The 15,365-nt window shown below is 50.3% G+C and overlaps 1 protein-coding gene across 1 annotated transcript in view; it reads left to right on the forward strand.

Annotated features, from left to right (window-relative positions):
* The first annotated feature begins 1,848 nt into the window (after nt 1-1,848).
* The window catches only part of LOC103800774 (anthrax toxin receptor 2-like), a 20,634-nt gene continuing 7,117 nt past the window's right edge, over nt 1,849-15,365 (forward strand). Inside the window, exons 1-5 of the mRNA XM_009073156.1 lie at nt 1,849-1,917; nt 7,224-7,301; nt 8,261-8,368; nt 8,467-8,535; nt 9,345-9,425. Of these exons, the coding sequence (XP_009071404.1) occupies nt 1,849-1,917; nt 7,224-7,301; nt 8,261-8,368; nt 8,467-8,535; nt 9,345-9,425 (405 nt within the window). The remainder of the gene's footprint in view (nt 1,918-7,223; nt 7,302-8,260; nt 8,369-8,466; nt 8,536-9,344; nt 9,426-15,365) is intronic.

A 15,365-nucleotide genomic window follows, 5' to 3' on the forward strand; every position in this document is an offset into this window, starting at 1 on the left:
CCGTGAAACACTGCATTTGTTGCACACACATGTAACCGACTTTGTGACTGCTGGCAGTGTTGTCTGGCAAGTCCCACTGCCCCAGAGAGGCTGCTGTGAGTCCTGGCTGGCTCTGCACTGTGCAAGCAGCAACAATAGACGAGGAGTGCTGGGAAGCAGTGTTTTTGCTTTAAGGAAAGCCACGACACAACCCAGAATAAACCAAAGGAATCCCCCCACACCCAGGGAGGGATGTTGTGGTAGGTTTTGCTAAGTAAATCCAAGTGCAGCGTGCAGTTGTAATCCTGGATTGCCATAAAGGGATACAATTAAGCTTGTGTAATTTACTATTGGTTACTTTCATCTTGTGGAAAGCAAATTTTCCATAAACTTCTGTAAAACTTCCATCAAGTGGGTGACACAAAGTTATTTTGTAAGCTGTAGAATAAAAAAAGTAAAAATAGAGCCTGAGGATCCCAAAGCAGCACTTCTTTGGGGCAAGTGGTAAAACGTTTGCCCTCCCTGAGAGAGGCTGCTGCTTGCCCTGTGCAAACCTCTTGGTTCAGCATCTGTTCCAGCCGAGTGACACTCCCTCCTGCAACAGTTGTGTGGAGGTCTGGCTGTGTTATCATCCCAGTGCTCATGGAGCAGGGGTGGGGTGGCTCAGGTAGAGAACAGGAGAGAGGTTAGCTAAAGCCTGGGGGTTACTGCGCACAGAGTTGTCTCAAACAGGAAAGTCCCGTGGTACTCAGACTAGGCAGTGATGCAATTACCAGAGCTGGGGATTGCAAGTACTTGGTTTTTGTTTGGCAGCTAAACAGACTGATAATGCTGTGGTTTTGATTCTGATTTAACTTGGAGCATCTCGGGTTTTTGTATTCAGAGTTGTTAAGGGTAGTGTGAGGCTGGATCTTAACCCCAAGGCCTCTGCAGTCCTGTGCACTTACATTCCCGTTCTGTCAACGTTCGTTAGCCACAGTGAACTGAAAACTTATGGTCATTCAGCTTTACAAGTGTTAAGTCCTCACGGACATTAACCTGATTAATGCTGACACACATATACAGTGACTGGTGGAGTTAGTGAATGTACTGGAAATGCGATGAGTCAAAATGAACAGCAGGTAGGAGAGATGCTACAACTTACCTCAGGAAAGTTTCTGTCTTGGGCCTCCAGAGCATCAGGCAGTTCTGAAGCTGTTTCCCCAGTTTCTTGCTTAAGTTTTCTGCTGCTAATTGGGTATGATTCCCTGTCACCTTTTTCCAAGAGACAGGTGGGCTTCTGGAAAAAAACCCATTGAATTCCTTAATAAAATCAAGTCACACCGTGCTGCTTTTTATAACGACATTTCCCTGGGTACTTTTAGGGAAGCTGATCTCCAGTCTCACAACTTTGCCACTGCACCAAACCCAGACTCACCTCAACGAGTTTACGTGCTGCTTTTCTGGGGCAGTCAGCAGGCACTGCTGCTGGGACGGGGGTGATTGGGGGACCAGAACTCAGGGCTGGAACCTGACCTTGTGTCAGTCTGGTGAAAGGGGAAGTGTGTCCCTGTTCTATGTGGGGAGCAGGAGGATGCCCTGAGCCCGTGCTCCTGGCACAGTCTGCATTCCCCTCCGTGCATGGGGAGGGCACAGCCCTGACGTTCACTGGAGTCTAGTCAGGGCAGGGAGAGCAGTAGTTCTGTTCCTTCTTTCTCGAAGCACTTGGGCAAGGACAAGATGGGCAGAAATCCTTTCGTTCAAAAGCACGTTCCTGAGAAGCTGGAGGATAAAGATGTGAAAGAAGTCTGAAAAAGTGAATGAAGTGCTGTGCATCTTTACATTTCTTTCTCTAATGTTTTTTCTCTTTCTCTTTTCTAAAGCCCCAAGATGAGATTATCCTTTATTGTGTTCTCCACCCAGGCACATGTCATTATGCCTCTAACTGGAGACAGGTCAGTACACTGCTCATTTAATTCTCCCCTCCCTCCCCCTGGGGGCTCCTGTTGAATCAGAGGAGAAGCAACAGATATGAACCACTGATATGTCTGAGTGGTGTGTCAGGGCCAGCCGTGAAGCCTCTGTGCAGAGCTGATTTAATTTTGTGATCGTTTCAATAGCTAGCCTCATAAACAAGGGAGGAGGGGAATGATGGGAAGCAAATCCTTGAGGTGAACTCTGCCACTGCTTTGCAGAACAGCTACCAGCAATGTTTCCACATCTCTGCATGACTCTGCGTCTCCTCTGGCAGGAGAATGATTCTTGCATTTACTTCTGTAGAGCAACATCTGTAGATAAGTTTGCAGGATTTTTTCATGCCTAGGAAAAGCATAAAATGGTAAACAAATGTTTCCCATAATCTCACATAAGGTAGGTATTTTGTTTTGTAGTTTGTAATCAGGACTTAAGAATCTGTTTTAGACAGTGGAGTTGGTGCCACTCAAAGGGTGTGAGATCTTCCCAGCGCTGTGGTGTCCTACAGATGGACCTGAACTCTTTCAGTTGGTCTTTTCAAAGGCAATGGAAGTGAAGGCTGCTCACTGATTTCTAAAGGAGGATTAGCAGCTAGGGTAGCTCAGGGATGAGTGGGAGAAACAGAAGGAGGAAACCAGGTAGAGATGTAATGCCTGAAATGACAGGAACTGGGAAATAATCTCACAGAATGAGTGCTTTCAGCAGAGGAGAGCTGCACTGCTGTCAGGTCCTTCAGTGTCCTCTCAGCCTTGTCAAAACTGGCACAACCTCCTCTCTCTGCCTTCTGTCCAGGAGCTAACCACACCACACCACCTTCTGCGTCTGCAGCGTGTGGATGGGCCATTTGGGAACCATTGCAGCCAACTGGGACAGGGTGGGAGTGAGGTGGTCCTTCCTTTCTGCTGCCTTCAGTGCTGTCAGTGCAAACTGGTGTCTGCCAGAGCTGCTCAGTTTCTGCTGTGGGTTGGTTGGTTTGTTGACTTCCTGGAGAGACCTGTCATTGACAACGGACATGTGTCATGCTGCAGAAATGTAGCTGACATCTGAGATGTCTAAAAGCCCTGTTCTAAGCCCCTCCTGGTTTCCCATTTAAGAGTGGTCTGACTTGAGAGCAGCCAGTTTTCACCTCCCCCACCAGGACTGGGGCAGAGACAAGGTTACAAGCCATTTTTCCAGATGGCTTGAGAGGGGTCAGGAGAGGACACTTGAGCCTGCTGTGAGGCCTGCTGAAGTCAATGAGGTCCTTTCTCTGCGTTTCAATAGGCCTGTCAGGGGCCTGCTCCTTATCCAGCACTGGTAGCACACAGAGCACTGGGAGTGCTGGGGCAGGACACTGGAACTCTGCCATGGGGACGCAAGGGCTGTTTGCATGGCACGCCTGGAGCTATGCACAGCACTGACCTCTCTCAGAAGCCTCATTTGAGGCATAGGGAGTACATTCTGGAGTTCTGGTGGGTTCCTTTGGGAGACTTGGCTTTAGTACAAGGTTTGCCTGATGCTTTCCTGAGTGTGGCAGGGGGAGGGAAAGAACTGCCCTTGTTGTTCAGGAGGAATTAGGAGGAGAATGGAGAAGGAGGCTAGTAACTGGCCATAAGTACCTAGGTGAGAAAGGATAGCTGCAGCTGGAACAGCTGTCCTCTGAAATATTAAAGAAGTCAACAGAAGAAAAATAGTGAGGCTGTCTGGCTCCCATCATGCCCAATGGAGGATGAGGATGCTAATTACACTGCGATCTGGGGATGGGTGTGTGGATGTGTGATTGTGGCCTTGGCTGGTTATGTGCACTCAGGACTTCAGGCATGGGTTTGCTCTCACTTACTTGCTAGTTCCCTAATGTCAGGAAACCACAACTCCTTCCTAGCAGTTAGATCAAACTAGGGCGTTTTTTTTTCTTGAAAGTCTTAGGCTTCTGATTGTGTGCACAAAGCTCGTGCTGGGTTTTACAGCACAACGAGGCTGTGGATATCAAGAAACCCACACCATAGTGCCCAGGCCCCCAAACTCCCAAATATTTGTGCTGTGAACAGTGCTCTGTGACTAACTCTGGAAACAGAAGTCACTGTTAATCACAGTGCACACAGTACTACAATAAATACACAGAGTCAGAACAACACCCAGATGGAAAAGCCTTCTCACAATGGTTACAGCCCACTTGGGAGACATGCGTTTGTGAAGCTGAGCTGGAAACTGCTAAGTGCTGAACAAAGATTGGTGCACTCACGTTGGGACTCAGTGTTGGAAAACAAGTGGTTTGGGAAGGCAGATGCACTCGGGAACATCATCCCGCTGGCACGAGGTCTCCTTTGGCCAACTGTGTGATGGAGTCCTGTTCCTGCATCCCTGACCAGTGCCTGGACCAGCTCTGCTGCCTCTGCCTGGGCAAAACTCCTGCTGGAGATAGAGATTATGTTAGTGGAGGAAGGTGGAAAAACAGGACACTGGAGTACCTGGTACATGACCAGCTGACTGCAGTGTGTCCCTGGTCTGGTGGAGCACTGACTGCTCCTGGTTGCACAGGATGTGTGAGACACGGATGCACTTGGAGCCTCATCGTGCTTGGGTTCCAGCAGCTTGCCAGAACAGAGTTAATCTGCAGAGAGCCTGTTCTCTGCTGCTGTGGTTGGCCACTGCTGTGATTTCCACCTGGAGCCCGTGCAGGAGGCCTCAGGTGTGGAGCAGGATAATGACTGTAAGTGATCTGAGCCCTTTGTGTGTGCAGGGGTTCCCTTCACCAGTGCAGCTCACCTTGTCAGGGGCGCGGCCATCCCTCTCTCTGGTAGAGAACACTTCCCCCTCCTTGGTTTCACTTACAAGTTGGTGTGTTTTCCTGTTTACTGCACTTCCTTCTAAGCAGCAAACCCCAAGGACCTGTTTTGTTTGCCCTGGTTTGTTAGAGATGAGCCTCGTTCCTCACCACGAGTGCTCAGTGGGGGCCACTGTCTCCTGCCACTGCTCTCATCCTCACCACACCGAGACAGCTCCAGACTCAAGAGGCAGAATGCCACCTGGGAAACATGCAGGATACTGTCCCCCACCCCGAGGGGCTAACATCACCCCTCTGGGAACTGCATGGACATTCACAGCTGGAAGAGCTGCTGAGGCAGTCGCAGCTTAGAGAGATTGTTGACAGGGTAGCTATTAAAAATTATATGTGCCTGTGCTGAAACCCAGAGATTGGCTGCAGCACATATGCTGAGTGGGGAAGAGATATTAAATTTGCACTCACTCAGCCCAAACACAGACAGGCTGCAAGTTGCCGGTTTTGCTTTGCTTTTTCCACCTCCCTCCCTCATCTGACATAAACCCTGAAGCCAGTGGCCCCTGGGCCTGTGTTCCTGAGCTGTGCTGTGTCCAGGCACCCAGGCCAAGGGCAGGGCTCTGATGCCTCAGTACAGATGAGTTATGCAACCAGACCTTCTCTGGGGAGTTCCGTGGCTACAAACAATTATTGCAGAAACTAGAGAGAGGGAAGTGTTGAGAGCAGTGTGTGGCTGGGGCTGTCTGGCTGCACAGAGTTCTGCTGGCAGAATGGTCCAGGCAGACACTGCCACCCTCCAAACCACCTGGGGGTGAGTTTTAGGGTGACAGAGTCCATCTCTCCTGCTGTTAGCTGGGCCCCAAGTCCTGCACCTGCACGGACCTGCTAACATCCAGACCAGGACTTGCTTGTACCAGACCAGCTTGGAGCACGTGTGGAGCTTGTTCACATCTGGCTGGGTCTGCCCAGTGCAGCTGTGCCCTGAGGGAAGGAGATGGGGAGTGATTAAATGCAGCTAAGAAAGCTCAGGCTGCCAAAGATTTTCCTGGAAGCCCTTGCAGGCAGAGGCCTGGCAGCACCAGAGATTCTTGTGCGACCGGGTCACAAGGCATGGCAGATAAATAGAACCGAACTGATTGTACAAAAGCTATTTTTGCAAAACGAAATCTGTTTCAGAAAACTGGGACTTGAGTTGCTGCTTGTTTCTTGGCAGCAGAGCACTGACGCCTGTGATGTGCTGCCACTCATTTCTGGCAAGCCCCAGCCGTGTGGTTTCTAATCTGCGTTCATACATAATCACTCACAAGTTGTTTCTATAGATGCCGAATGTAAAATATTTGGACCGAACAGATTGTATTCTCTTACATAACTTGTTCCTCTCCATACATTCCGTGCCATGTTCTCTCTGGTCCCCCCAGTCGTATCGGAGGGTCCTGTGATGGGGAGCTCACTCCAGCTATGGACTGTGCTTTGGAGCGGAGCTGCTAAACATAGCCCATCCGTGGCACAAACGACTAGTGGGTGGCGTTCAGGCAGTGGCATATGCACTCCTTCTCATTTGGTCTGCCCTAGGAAAGGCTTTCATGCATCCTGCCATGTATTTTCCCTCTGTCTCCTCACCCCTACTGGGCTCCTCTTTGTCACCTAGGTTTGTTGCAGTATTCCATATATTCTGGCCCGGATTTTGTCCCTGCTTTGTTTTCACTTGTCCTTTCCTACCACGACTTTCTGTGGCCTTCACTGGAGCTTTGCTTGCAGAAGAGTGAAGACCCTCCAGACCTGAGTCCTTCAGTAAAGTCTCTCTGCCATTTGTGCTGAATAATTCCTGTTGAGCTCCCTACTGACTTCTCCAGTCTCATCCCCATGGTTAGTGAGCACCTCTCAGATGGATCTGCTGAAGTGCCCGTGAGAAATCACAGCACAGCCTGTTGAAGTGAGCTGTGACCTGTGACGCTGATGTCTTACCCGAGGTCTCGCAGAGAGGTAGTGACAGCTAAGAATTAAAGGCTGTCCTTAATTCTACCCCTTTTCCTTGGATTCAAAGGGCATCTTGCAAATGTTGCACTTGCCTGTTGATACTTACCTTTTAAGGGTAAGGGTTTTAATTATTGCAGTTCTGTTCGACCTGATGAAGATTAGTCAAAACAGAAGTGCTAGTTTAGGGGATTTTGGCTGTAGTTGCAGTGCAGTTGTGAGCACGGTTGGTTTAACTCCAGGCAGCAGAACTTGCAGGGCTGCACGATGCCGAGGCAGTGTCATCCCCTGTGTGTGCCCACCTGAGCGCTACCCTCGCCCCCAGCTCAGGCTCCCCGGGGCATACTGTGCCAGCTGGGGCTGAAGTGCCTGTTCCCTCAGTGCCACTCCTGCCAGGAATGCACAATCTGCCTCCCCCGTGTGATCTCAGCTAAAGGCTCTGATTTACAGCTTTTCACTTCACACCTCCTCTGGGACAAATACTGCTTTTTCAATGGATGACCCACCCCCTTTCCCCACTTCAAAACACACAGTCTCTTACCTTTTTGTTTGCAGAGAGAAAATCAGGAAAGGTCTTAAGGATCTGGAGGAGGTGAAACCAGCAGGTGAGACATATATACACGAAGGACTAAAACAGGTAGGTTTTACGCATCTTCTTGCAATCAAAACACATTCTCACCCTTTGAATAGCAACGTGTAACCCGACTGGATTGATTGTACGCCTCAGTCTGTTGCACTCAAATCTTTCTGCTTGCCTGAGTGGTCCCAGGGTTGCCCAGACACTGTGCAAACCCTGTGCTCAAGATTAGCCATGGCAGAAACTTGCCATATGGAATTTCTCTGCTTGATCCTCGTCAGCAGAGTGTGGCTCTTTGCTGTGAATCCCAGCGCTACCCCAGCATACCAATGCCATGGTGAGCAGTCCCACGCAGCTCGCGAGGGCTGCAGGGCTCGCAGCACCTCCCGGAGCTCTCCGAGAGAGCTTAGTGCTCTGAGCAGCCCCTGCCACACAAACGCTCTGAATTTGGCCTGTCTTAACCACACACTTCCCAGCTGCTTGTATTTCCTGGCTGAAGGGTGCTGTGCAGGTTTGCTGAAGGTGAGGGGTAAGGTGAGGATCTGAGTGTTCACTGTTACAGACAAGTTGGCTCCTTCCTCTCTGCCTGTGGAGCCACGTTTGTGGCTGGGATCTGAGTGCTGAAAACTTGCACAAGGAGAATTTTGTGGCCGTTAGAAAAGTAATTTAGCTTTAAGCCATTCTTTTCATATCTTGGAATACTAACTGGCATTTGAAATCTGTGGGAGAGAAAAGGAGACCCTAACAGTGGATCTAAAGAGGTCTGGCCTGGAAGAACAGAGTGTTGGCAAGGGCTGATAGGTTAGTGACCCCAGTGCTGGGAGATGGGCTCACTGGGGACTGGAAACTACGAGCGAGGGAGTTCTCTGTGGGCAGTGAGTCCTAGAGAGGCAGAGGATCGTGGTGAGAGGTGGATTTGGGGGCGAGGCCGAGTGTTATTTCCGATGCTCCGTTTGATGTTTAGCAGATGCATCTTGGTTCCGAGTAATTTTACGCTGGAGACATTGTTTTGTTGTCAGGCTAACGTGCAGATTGAGAATCAAGGAGCCTCGAGGTTCTCCAGCATCATCATTGCCCTGACCGATGGCAAGCTGGATGGGCAGATTCCCCTGTATGCAGAGAAGGAGGTGAGTGTGTGCTGGAAATGCACCTCGTGCTCTGCAAAGCTTGGGGGTTGCCTGTTGCATAACAAAAATGCTCATCTCTCTGTTCTATTGTGGGACAGGCAAGGAAATCCAGAGAGCTGGGAGCGAGAGTTTACTGTGTGGGAGTCCATGATTTTGAACAAGAGCAGGTAAGAATGAAACGTTACTGTTTTAGAGCACTAGGCACCACCTCATCCCAGGGTGTTACACAGTTAATGTTAAGTAGCACAGAAATTAGTTTCACTTACATTAGGCAGTATAATGTCTTCTCTGGCTCAGGAAACACCCTCAGATGTGTATGTGGACGTAAATAGAACGCGTGGGTGTCCTGCTCGCTGCCAAGGAGACCCGTTGGAAATCCCTTGCTAGCTGGGGCTGCCAGCAGAGAGGGTGCAGCAAACCCCTTCACTGGGATGGCAACCAGGGCAGGGTGCTGGTCACAGAACTGCAGACAAGTTTCAGGCAGCATATAACAGCCCTGGGATAAGGAAAAGTGTGCAGGATCCATGTCCTTCATTGCCTGAAAGCTCCTCCAGACTTGCTGTGTCCCAGTGAAGGCTAAAGCTGTTCCTGTTCCGTCAAAGTGACTTTGATGGAGAGGATCACAAAAGGCTCTTTCCTGCAGAAGGCACAGAGAAAGAAAGGCAAAGCAAACAGGGCAGGTAATTCTGGCCAGAGTGACAATGTCATTGCCAGGATACAGGCCTTGAGAGGTGTCCTCAGTGTGCCATTTACTGCTATGGTTAGCCACCACCTTGTTAGCTGCGCTCAGCTGGAGTGAGTCCTCCTGCCCAGAAAACTCCTGGTGAGCTGGGAGAGAGCTCCAAAGTTTCCTGCTCTTTGCAGAGTTGGTGAGGGTTGCTTTTAGACATCCATCTGAATTTTCAGGGTGGAAAGCAATGTGATGAATTCAGTGTGCCAGATGAGTCACGTGTTTGCACGTGTTTTCTCTCCAAAGCTGGAAAGAATTGCTGATGTGAAGGAGCAAGTCTTCCCTGTCACTGGAGGATTCCAAGCACTCAAGGGGATAATCGATTCCGTGAGTATCAGGCAATAAGCTTAACATTTCCTCAAGATCACAGCATACTCTGCAGCCCCATTTTTCAGGCAGAACTGGTTCCTAAGTCAATAACTGCAGTAGGTGAAATTCCCTCCCCATTGTCTTAGGGATGCAGCTCTGTAAGTCAGCACTACCTCTGCTGCTGTCATGCATACTCAGCCCTTGTGTGGACATCAAGGGCTGTGCACAAGGAGAGGGGAATGTGTGGGGAGGTTGGGGGTGTGCTGAGCAATAGCTGATGGGGGTTTAGTCTGGAAAAAATGGAGACTGCTGAAAATAAGTGGTTAAAACCAGGAGGAGTGAGTGCAAGTTAGTTATTGCCCAAATCTTCATATACAGAGAAGCATTCTTAGGCACATGACTTCAAGCACTTGTTTTCCCAGTAGGTGATAAGACTTCCAGTGCCACTCTTCAGCATGGCAGGAGAAACTCTCACCACTGAGGTGAGGCCATGCAGCCCATTCCTGTGGTTTGCAAGGGGAGATCAAAGCAAGAAGAATGTTTTGCTTGTGCTTAGTGGCTTGACAGTATTTTAGGTGTGTGTCAAGAAGGCATCTCTGGTTGTGGGCATCTCATTTATTTGCCTGCCAAAGGCTCAGTATTTTAAGCAAGGTTCACAGTGCTGCTGCTGCATGTAGGCAGCACAGTGCAGACACGCCACTGGCCAACGTCCAGCCAAAACCAATCTTACAATCCTTCTTCTGAGAGAGTTCCTATTATCATTCATTTCCCTTTCCTTTCTTTTTGGTTTTAAATAGCAAGAGGATACTACTCACATACAGGATATTACACAGTCATGAATTTGTCGCTTCCCTTGAGCAGTGTGTGAATGTCACAATGCAACAACTTGTTTTCCTTCTTGTTGGTGGAAGTCCCTGTAATTTCAGAATCTTCCTTGCACAGTCTAAAGAGAGAGAATCAGCCTTTTGATGCAGTGACATTTATTTTCCTGAGAAGATAGTGCACCCCACGTGGTACTGCTTAAACTGCAGTGTTTAAAATCTCACGCTGTGCTGTTTGAAACAGGACTCAGGACTTTCCAGGACTCAGCTCTGTGCTGGTGCGAGTGATGCAACATCGAGGCACTAGTGACAGGCTTGTTTGTGAGAGCTGAATGTTTAACCCCAGCTGATTGTGTTATGTTTCCAAGGATACCGCTTTGCAAAATCTATGTGTCAAGACAGAGCCAGAGAGAGGAGTAAAGACATTTGTGCTCAGTGTTTCCCCTCCAAGGAGGGTCACTGACCTGCAGATCAGAGCCTTCAGGTCTCTCCACTCCTCTTGTGCTTCGAGGAGCAGCAGCAATACGTTCACCCAGGTTTCTGAGGATCTGTAATTCAGACACACAGGAGATTAGCACAAGCTGTAGGTTGTCCCATTACCCCCATTCCCAGCTAAGGTATTTTTGGGCAGTCTCTGGCTAGTAGCAGTGCCAGCCTGCCTCACTTATACCTCCCAGGAGCTGCCAAGCACCTTCCCTTCTGTGTGGGCAGCAAGGGAAGCTTCTCTGATAGGATCTGGCAGATGGTGTTTGCACAAGCCTCAATCCAGCTTCTGCTGGCACTGGTGAAAAACCTGGGTGCAAAAATCCCAATTTGTGCATGTCGGAGCTGTGGAGTAGGACCAGGCACAGGGAGTGGAGCAGCTCCTCCCGAGGTAACAGCACTGTCAGGAAACGCGAGCTCAGCTCCCAGGCAAGGTCTGCTCCTGCACAGAGCTCCCGAGCTGCTCTGGGTTTGCTCACAGCTGCAGTGAGCGTGTCAGCACTCGGCTGTTAGCACAGAGCAGGGCTGGAGGATGCATGGACAGGGTTTGAGTTGTTTGCTCCGGGTTTCTGGCGTGTACGTGGCTGTATTGACAGGACTTTGGGTGAGCCCTAGCTCTAACTCAGCTCCTGTGATGGGGTTCACAGTGTAGCAATGCATTCTCATAATCTGTAGTATTGATAAGCAGATCTAATTTAACACAGAATAGTTTTCCTTTCCAGTTGCAATTATAAATCCATTTCAGTTTGCAAGTTAGTGGGAGAATGCAGACTTGGCCTGTCCCAGAGGGAGGGCTGAGTCCAGGCCAGAGGCAGAGGAGACACCCACATCAAACACAGAGTGTGGCCCCAAGTGCAGGTTCAAAGGTGCAGTTGTGAAACCCTCCGTGAACACTGCTGACAGAAAACGGCAGCAAGTAAACCCCTGAGCCAAACTGCAGCCCAGAACTGGTGAGAGGAATGATGCAGGAGCCTCTGCCACCCTGATCTCTCCAGCTGTGAGATTTTTTGGTTGCTATCTCGTTATATTTGTACCATAGTCCAGGAGAGCTGAGCAGTTAATCTACATTTGCTGGTGAGAAAAATTGTGATGAGCTTTAGCATCGAGTGTCTGCAGTACCTGCTCCTGCAGCTGCTTGCAGGCTAAGCACCTTCTCCCACTTATTTTCTCCGGACACAGAATGTGTTGGATAGTGGCCAGGGATTGGCAGTCGGGACAGTCAGACATTCAGGGCAGCTCTGCCTCAGACGCCGGAGAGCTCACACCACATAGCGGCTTAGTCCAGATGAAGTCCCAGCGAGGTGCACAAGGACTGCAGCTGCACCAGGCCCTGCACGTTTCTGCCGAGTGACATGGAGCAGCACTTCCAGCGCTGCATGCAGACCTCGGAACAGGGAGCTGTGCTCCAAAGTTCCCACTCTGCTGGCGCCGCTAGCATCTAACTTTACGAAGTCGTAACTAAACAGCATTGTCAGGGTGAATAAATCCAAGCAAAACTCCAGAGCTTAAAAGCAAAACGCTGAAGGCAAGTTCCTGCGCTCTCAAGGAACAGCCTCTGACGGGTTTGGCTGGTAATTACACGGAGCGTGGCCTCGTGAGCGAGCAGGGCAGTGTGAGCCGCGGCGCGCGGGGAGGGCACGGCTTCTGTGCCACGCGGCAGCTCAGTGCTGGGTAAGAACCTCAGACCCTCAATTAAACACCACGGAGGGAAAATTGTCTGGTTGTCTCTGCAGGCAGAATCGGACGAGGCTTGTGCCTTTAAAAGTTAGATTAAGGGAACTCACTCTAGTAACGTTATTAGCGTATGACAGCTCTGCGCAGACTGAAACACGTTTTTGTACTGAAGTGAGTTGACAGTGCTTAATACAGGGACTTGAATATATTTTGTACTTAGGAAACCCCACAAAAACTTATCAGATGAGGCTACAGGAACTGATACATGCAGAGCTTTAGAGGATGTAGTTCAAGAAAGAACAATTCTGGTCTGACCTTATCTTCAGTCGTTACAAACTTTCCTAAGAACTGGGAAGGGTCAGAAACAGAATTGCTCAGTTCTTTGTGCTTGTTGGTTTTGCAGGTGCTCAAGGTTTTGTTCATTTCACGTGGCAATCCCACCCTTAAACATAGCTGACAGAAAAAGTTGCTCAAGGCGTGTGAACTGAGCAGTTGCACCACCCAGAATATTCTAAAAGGACAGGCACTGTCACCGCACTCCGCGGGGAGAGGGGCCCCACGGAGTCTGCCTTCCTAACAGAAAGTCAGCAGGGAAAGGGCTCCACGGGGTCTGCCTTCCTAACAGAAAGTCAGCAGGGAGAGAGACCCATGGGCCCCGGCCCCAACAAAAAGTCAGCAGGGAGAGGAGCCCACGGCTGTGTGGGACTGCGAGGTGGTGCCCTGGCAGGGACAAGAGCCAAGTCTAGCGAGGGGGAGTCACTTGTGTCGAGGTAGGCAGGAGCTGTTTTGTGTTAGGAGCAATTTCAGCCTTTAGGTTTGTAAAACTTACTGCATTGGCTCCACGAAGATGTGCTCCAGCCTCTCTCCATGTCTGACTCCTGCTGCCCTGGCTTTGGCACGGTGGGTGGTGAGAGTCCAGCAGCATCTCCTGTTGGTACCTGCTGTAAGGCAACAGAGGTCACATTTAGGGAGGATGGAAAGCTTAACCACTGCCACAGGTGGGACCAGAGAGTGCTGGTTCAGTGTCTGTGACACGACTGCTCACCCATGTCCCCGGGGCCAGCGTGGCCCTCGGGTGCTGAGCAGTACTCAGGGGCTGCAGGACTGTCCAGCAGCCCTTGCTGCCCGAGCCCCCTTGGCTCCCTGGAGCTGAACCACCTCGGCCTGGCCTGGCCAGCGTGCCCAGCCTGCTCCTCTGCTTCCTGCCCCTGGGCCAGGGGCTCAGCCAGCTGACTGCACCATTCTTCAAGGCCCAAATCAGCTTAAACGGTTCATTATCAATTATACATCAACTTAATTGGACCATTTCCTGTAGGAAGAAAATATGCTCGGTTTATGCACTGGGAATCCAGGAAGCAAACTATTAGACAGTTAAGGGGAGGGGGGAGGAGCAATGCAGCAAGTTATCATTAAAAGAATTATTCTGATTAAATCAGTCATCTTCCCTAATCCCCTTGGACGGCCTAATCTTCGAGCTGCGCCGGGTGCAAGGTTCAGAGCTAACGCTGGGCTATGTTTTCCGTGTGATTGAGACTGAGGAGATAGTTTTGGGAATTACTGTATGTAGTTGTTAAAAGGAATCAATGGCCTGGAATAGAATGCTTTCTGCTCGAGCCTTCACTGCCGTGCAGCCCTTAATTTGACATTCCCTGACATATTACAAAGCGTATAATGTTCTGCTGGAGCGCGCCGAGCCCGCGCGGCCGCGGCGCTGACGGGATGGGCCCTGGCAGCTCCCTTACGTAAGGGCTGCGTGCCCGGCCCAGCCCGGGCTGTCCTCGGGGACGTGTTCCTCCCAGCCAGACTGCTCTCGCTAATGAGGAGAAAAATAAATAGCCCAAACAACTTTTTTATCCTGTTATGGAAAGTAACAGTTTGTCTCGATTCCTGGTCGCATCGCTCGATAAGTAATGGGTTTCAGGTTGTTTTTAGTAGTCTGGGGGTAAAGGTTCCGGTGCTGCTAAAACACATCTCTCGTGACCCGCAGATTTGTCGTCTCCATTTGCTCTCCTCGGCGACTGCCAATGAGGTACTGCTCAGCCTCGTGTAATTAGAATATTCTCACTAACCTCACACCGTGCCAGGCTTCTCTCGGGTGGTGATTTTATGCAAGACCATATGTCTCAGGGATTTTTTCCACTTAGATAGGGGACAGGGTAGCAGCCTCCCCCCCGTCCTTCCCCTGCTCTTTGTCCGCGTCGGGGAGCAGCCAGGCTTGGCAGGGAGGTGTAGCCACAGCACAGATGTTTGGCAGGGCCTGTTGGGTATTAACTGCTGCAGCTCCCCCTCGGACTCCCTTGGACAGAAGCTCGGGGTGGTGCTTCCTAGGAGAGCTGCGTTTCGCTCCGAGTTATCCTGAACGCATTGTCTGGCTGAGGTGTTCCTGCTGCCTCGTGGCTTTGTGCACAGAGCGGCGCTGGGGGAACGAGCTGGGACACCAGCCCATAGGCACAGTATGGAGCTTCGTTTTGCACATGGTTCCCACCTTTTGGGGTCTTTTTTTTAATGCTTTTTAAAATGGAGCTCAGATTCTAGTGACACCGACCGTGTGACGCTAGAGAAGGGAAGGCTTTGCTTTGGGAACAGGGAGTTCAAACACGAGCTGCTGTTTGGAGGAGCTGGCCTGACCAGAGCCTGAGGTGGGCTGTGAAGGTGCTTCTGGTGTAAAGAGCCTGATTAGGGTTTCTTGAATGTAATCACAGAAATCAGGGGCTCTACTTATATTCACTTCCTGTAAACTACTCCGGGTCTTTATCTTCTAAGCCTCTTTTTTTGAGGCCAAACCCCACCACACTACTAGAGGGCACAAGTCCTAGTCAGGTAAAGAAGCAAAGCTCACGAATGAGAGAAACCTGTAGTGATCTCAGCCTACCTTAAATTCTTCATCACCCTGATCACTTCACGTGCTGCAAAGGGTCAGTGAATTCAGCTGGGGCAGGACAGTCAGCACTCCACTCCAGAACGAAGCCAGGAGCGAGGC

Source organism: Acanthisitta chloris, unplaced genomic scaffold, assembly GCF_000695815.1.
Source record: "Acanthisitta chloris isolate BGI_N310 unplaced genomic scaffold, ASM69581v1 scaffold19344, whole genome shotgun sequence".
In the NCBI taxonomy this organism is placed as follows: Eukaryota; Metazoa; Chordata; class Aves; order Passeriformes; family Acanthisittidae; genus Acanthisitta; species Acanthisitta chloris.